Source organism: Petaurus breviceps, unplaced genomic scaffold (genome assembly GCF_028583685.1).
Source record: "Petaurus breviceps papuanus isolate PSGF00001 unplaced genomic scaffold, PetGlider_PUasm1.0 90977, whole genome shotgun sequence".
Lineage (NCBI taxonomy): Eukaryota > Metazoa > Chordata > Mammalia > Diprotodontia > Petauridae > Petaurus > Petaurus breviceps.
Window position 1 is genome coordinate 7,659,305 of NW_027187391.1, and position 3,976 is coordinate 7,663,280.

At 45.5% G+C, this 3,976-nt stretch overlaps 1 protein-coding gene across 1 annotated transcript; it reads left to right on the top strand.

Moving 5' to 3' along the window:
* The first annotated feature begins 681 nt into the window (after window positions 1-681).
* On the top strand, window positions 682-1,500 carry OLIG3 (oligodendrocyte transcription factor 3). The gene has a single exon (XM_069077281.1). The coding sequence runs from the start codon at window positions 682-684 to the stop codon at window positions 1,498-1,500; it is 819 nt and encodes a 272-aa protein (XP_068933382.1).
* The last annotated feature ends 2,476 nt before the right edge of the window (window positions 1,501-3,976 follow it).

The following is a 3,976-nucleotide window of genomic DNA, read 5'->3' on the forward strand; positions in this document are numbered from 1 at the left end:
GAGAACCTGTTTTTGTTTTGTGTTTGTATTTGTTTTGTGTTTGTTTTTAATTTCATTCGCAATCGGTTGATCCGGTCCTTTCCAATTTTCCTTTTTTTCCTCTTTGGTCTGTTACATGTGATTCTGTTAGGGAAATTGGAAATGGGTCTGAGAGAAATAGGGAAGAGAAGGAGGGAGATAAAAAATAAAAACTCAGAAGAAGGCGTGAACGTAGAGCGGTGAGTGTGTCAATCAAAGGGTTTTGTGTCTCCTTGGCTCCTGACGGTCCATAGCAGAGGTGTCCCAGGGTGGCACCACAATGAATATGAATAGGAGTCCTTGCTAAATGGGACAGTCAAAGCGCACCGCCCTGAATGATGGCACGTCATCCTAACCAGACCAGTATAGATAGGAGGGCTCCTTTTGTCTCTTTTCTCTGCGGCAGCTCTATAAAAGCCCCTCTTTTTCAGCGTGAGGTTAGTTCAAGCACACACCAACTAGCTGTCCAGGAAAGACTCACTAACCAGAGAGAAGGAGGGAGAGAAGAAGGGGAAGAGTTCCCTCCGTTTTTCTTCCGTCTTGCAGCTGAGAAGTGCGTTCTTGTGTAGTTCGGTTTTTTTTTTTTAAACTGATTTGCTTTGCTTTGATTGCGATCTTCTCCCCTAAAAAAGCCTCCTGAGAGCAGGGATCCCCTCCAATAAAATGAATTCTGACTCAAGCTCTGTCTCCAGCAGAGCTTCCTCTCCGGACATGGATGAGATGTACCTGAGAGACCATCATCACCATCACCATCATCACCACCAGGATAGCCGCCTCAACTCAGTCTCCTCCACCCAGGGGGACCTGGTGCAGAAGATGTCTGGGGAAGGCCTCTCCCGAAGCGGCTCTAAAGCAGGAGGAGAGAGCAGCAAATACAAAATCAAAAAGCAGCTCTCGGAGCAGGACCTGCAGCAGCTCCGGCTGAAGATCAACGGGAGGGAACGCAAGAGGATGCATGACCTAAACCTCGCAATGGACGGACTTCGAGAGGTCATGCCCTATGCCCACGGACCCTCCGTCAGAAAGCTGTCCAAAATCGCCACACTCCTTCTGGCTAGAAACTACATCCTGATGCTCACCAGCTCTCTGGAGGAGATGAAGAGGTTGGTGGGCGAGATCTATGGGGGGCATCATTCCGCTTTCCACTGCGGGACTGTCGGGCACTCTGCGGGGCACCCAACCCACGCGGCCAATGCTGTGCACCAGGTGCACCCCATCCTAGGTAGCGCTCTCTCTTCCACCAACACCTCTTCACCACTCTCAGCGTCCCTCCCCGGTATTGGTACCATCCGACCACCCCACTCTTTGCTCAAAGCCCCCTCCACACCTCCGGCCCTACAGCTGGGCAGCGGCTTCCAGCACTGGGCCGGACTGCCGTGCCCCTGCACTATCTGCCAGATGCCCCCGCCGCCGCACCTGTCCGCCCTCACCACCGCCAACATGGCCCGCCTGTCCGCGGAATCCAAGGACTTGCTCAAGTGACCCATGGCCCCCCAGACTGGAGAGGATTCAACAAGAGGTGGGGTGGGGAGCGAGCGATGGCTGGAAGAGCAGGAGGGACCCTGAACCTCGGACGCCATTTGAGATGCCAGAGAAAACACTTTAAACTGGGGAGGGGGGAACAAATCTACCCGTGGTGGTGTAGGGGAATTCGAACAAGACGTCCTGTGTTTGCATGCATGCTTCTTTTTGCCATTGAAGCCACTTGCCACATGGTCTTGTCAAAACTGCATTTGTTGTATAAACAGGGATGAGGGTAGTGGAAAAAAAAATCGGCCTTGAAAAGGTAATGTCCTAGTTGGATCCTCAGGCTCTGTTTTCTTACCTTGGGGGGGAGGGGGGAGAGAGAGAAATATTCCTAATGTGAAAAGGCAATGTATATATTTCATTGAAATGGATGCAATTCTGATCATCACTGTACGTACTATCCACAGGTTCTTAGACTTCCTTTAAAACTAAACTCAATTTCGGGATCTCTTCCGCTTCGGGGTCCAGGGCGTGACTTCTTAGTGGATGATCCTTTGAAAATAGGTCAAAAGAATGCTTGCATGCTTCTCAATGAATCTCGTTTATTATTTCCCGGCCTTGGTGCCTAGCTCCTTGTAACAAGGATTTACTAGTGAATTCTCTGAAGTATTCCGTAGTCTCATCTGTGGCAGTTTGCAACGAATACGGGGGCATTCAGTTCAAAAAGCTCACACTCTTGAGCACTCACGCACGTCCTCCTCGGTCCCCCTTCCTCTCTCCAACGGAATATGAACTCTGCTGGCAGTTCTAGGCGCAGGCATTTCAGCCCCCTGGGCGCCCCCCACCCCCACCCCGCATTCACACTCCCACCCCTCCTTGGCCCTCATCTCCCTTGCTCAGCTCTTGTGCATGCAGGGTCGGCTCTGACAGGAGAGCAATCGGTATTATCAGATTTTAAAACATTTGGGTGTTTGGTTCATTTTTGTGTTGTTTTGAGGGGACTGGAGTTCTGTTTGGTTTTATTTTCCTGGGCATTTGCTTGAAATATTTTGTTAGGGCCTCAAAGACAATGCGTGTCTTTATTTTTTATATATTCTTGATAACTATCGATATATTTATTATTGGCCAGTGTTTCTGGATGAGATTTCAAATAAAATGGAAAAAAAACTTTAAAATTCTGGCTTTGCATTTCCATTAAATTTTAGGAAAAGAGGGGACAAGCTAAAGGTGGAGTGTGTTCATTTGGTGGGGAAGAGGTGAGTGGGGGGGGGTTATAATTTCTCTAATTCCATGTAGGGAATGAAAACACTTGTAAAGAGGGAACTGAGAGTAGATAAACTCCCTAACTACTAAGAATTTTTATATTTATACATATATATACATACACATGCATATACACAGATATAGGTATGTATATAACCCCACATATAACAAAAATATGCATATATACATATATATAGAGAGAAAGATAATCTCTGTGTGTTATATAATCCTAAATTTCCTTATAAGCATTGCTTAAAGAATTTCTTTTTTGTGGTCTAATACTGTTTGAGTTTTTCTGTCCCTACAGTAAGCAAAGTTGCCAACTCATCAAATGGGGGGGGGGAGTAAATCGGAGTACTAAAGTGACAGAAATAAGAGGCAGAATGGCAAATGTGGTACCCTGTGATGACAACGAACAGAGAAAACAAAGCTGTAAGTAACTCTTTTACTTTAAAGCTAATGCTTCAGATTGGAACTCCACTTTGTAGTGTTTTCCCCCAATTTAAAAATTAATTCACGTTTTTTAGAATTCTAACACCCCCACACTCATACCTCCTACCAATTCACTCTCACCCCCAGCCTCTTATTCTCCTGAGAAAAGAGAATAAAGCTCTCCTTTGTAAATGATGTTCTCGGGTTAATTCTAATGACCACCAAAGCCACCTAGTTCCCCTGTCTTGTAGATTTATAGTAGGAATCTAACTTCTTTTCCCCCTCCCATTGAGGGTCTGGAGGGCAGAATAAGAGGTAGCTGCCTTCTGTGAAGGGAACAGCCAAATAGTATGCGTTTAAATACTATTCCCCTACTGAACAATTTCCTCTTTCCTTCCATCTTACCTTTTTATTATTTTTTCCTTAAATAAAGGCAGAAAGAGAGCTTTATTGGGCAATGATTTTTAGAGACTTAAGGAAATATAGGGATAATGTTCATTAAATATTGCACAGTTGACAGCTTGCCCTGCTTCCCACTGAAATTCTCACTTAAATTTCATGAAACATCCCCCAACAAATTCAGGATGACAAAAATAATATTCTCTCTCTTTCTCCCCTCTTCTCTTTTCCTCTTTTCTCCCTTCCTCTTCACTCTGTAGAACTTTCTTCCCACTTTCTCTGCCCTATTGAGATTTCCCTGCAAGATGTTGGAATTACTACAGAAAAAGCTGACATGTAAGACATTTTTCCCTTTCCTTTCCTTTCCTTTCCTTTCCTTTCCTTTCCTTTCCTTTCC

What these genes read in the sequence shown, in the direction of transcription:
- OLIG3 (XM_069077281.1), top strand. Translation starts at nt 682, where the DNA reads ATGAATTCTGACTCAAGCTCTGTCTCCAGCAGAGCTTCCTCTCCGGAC.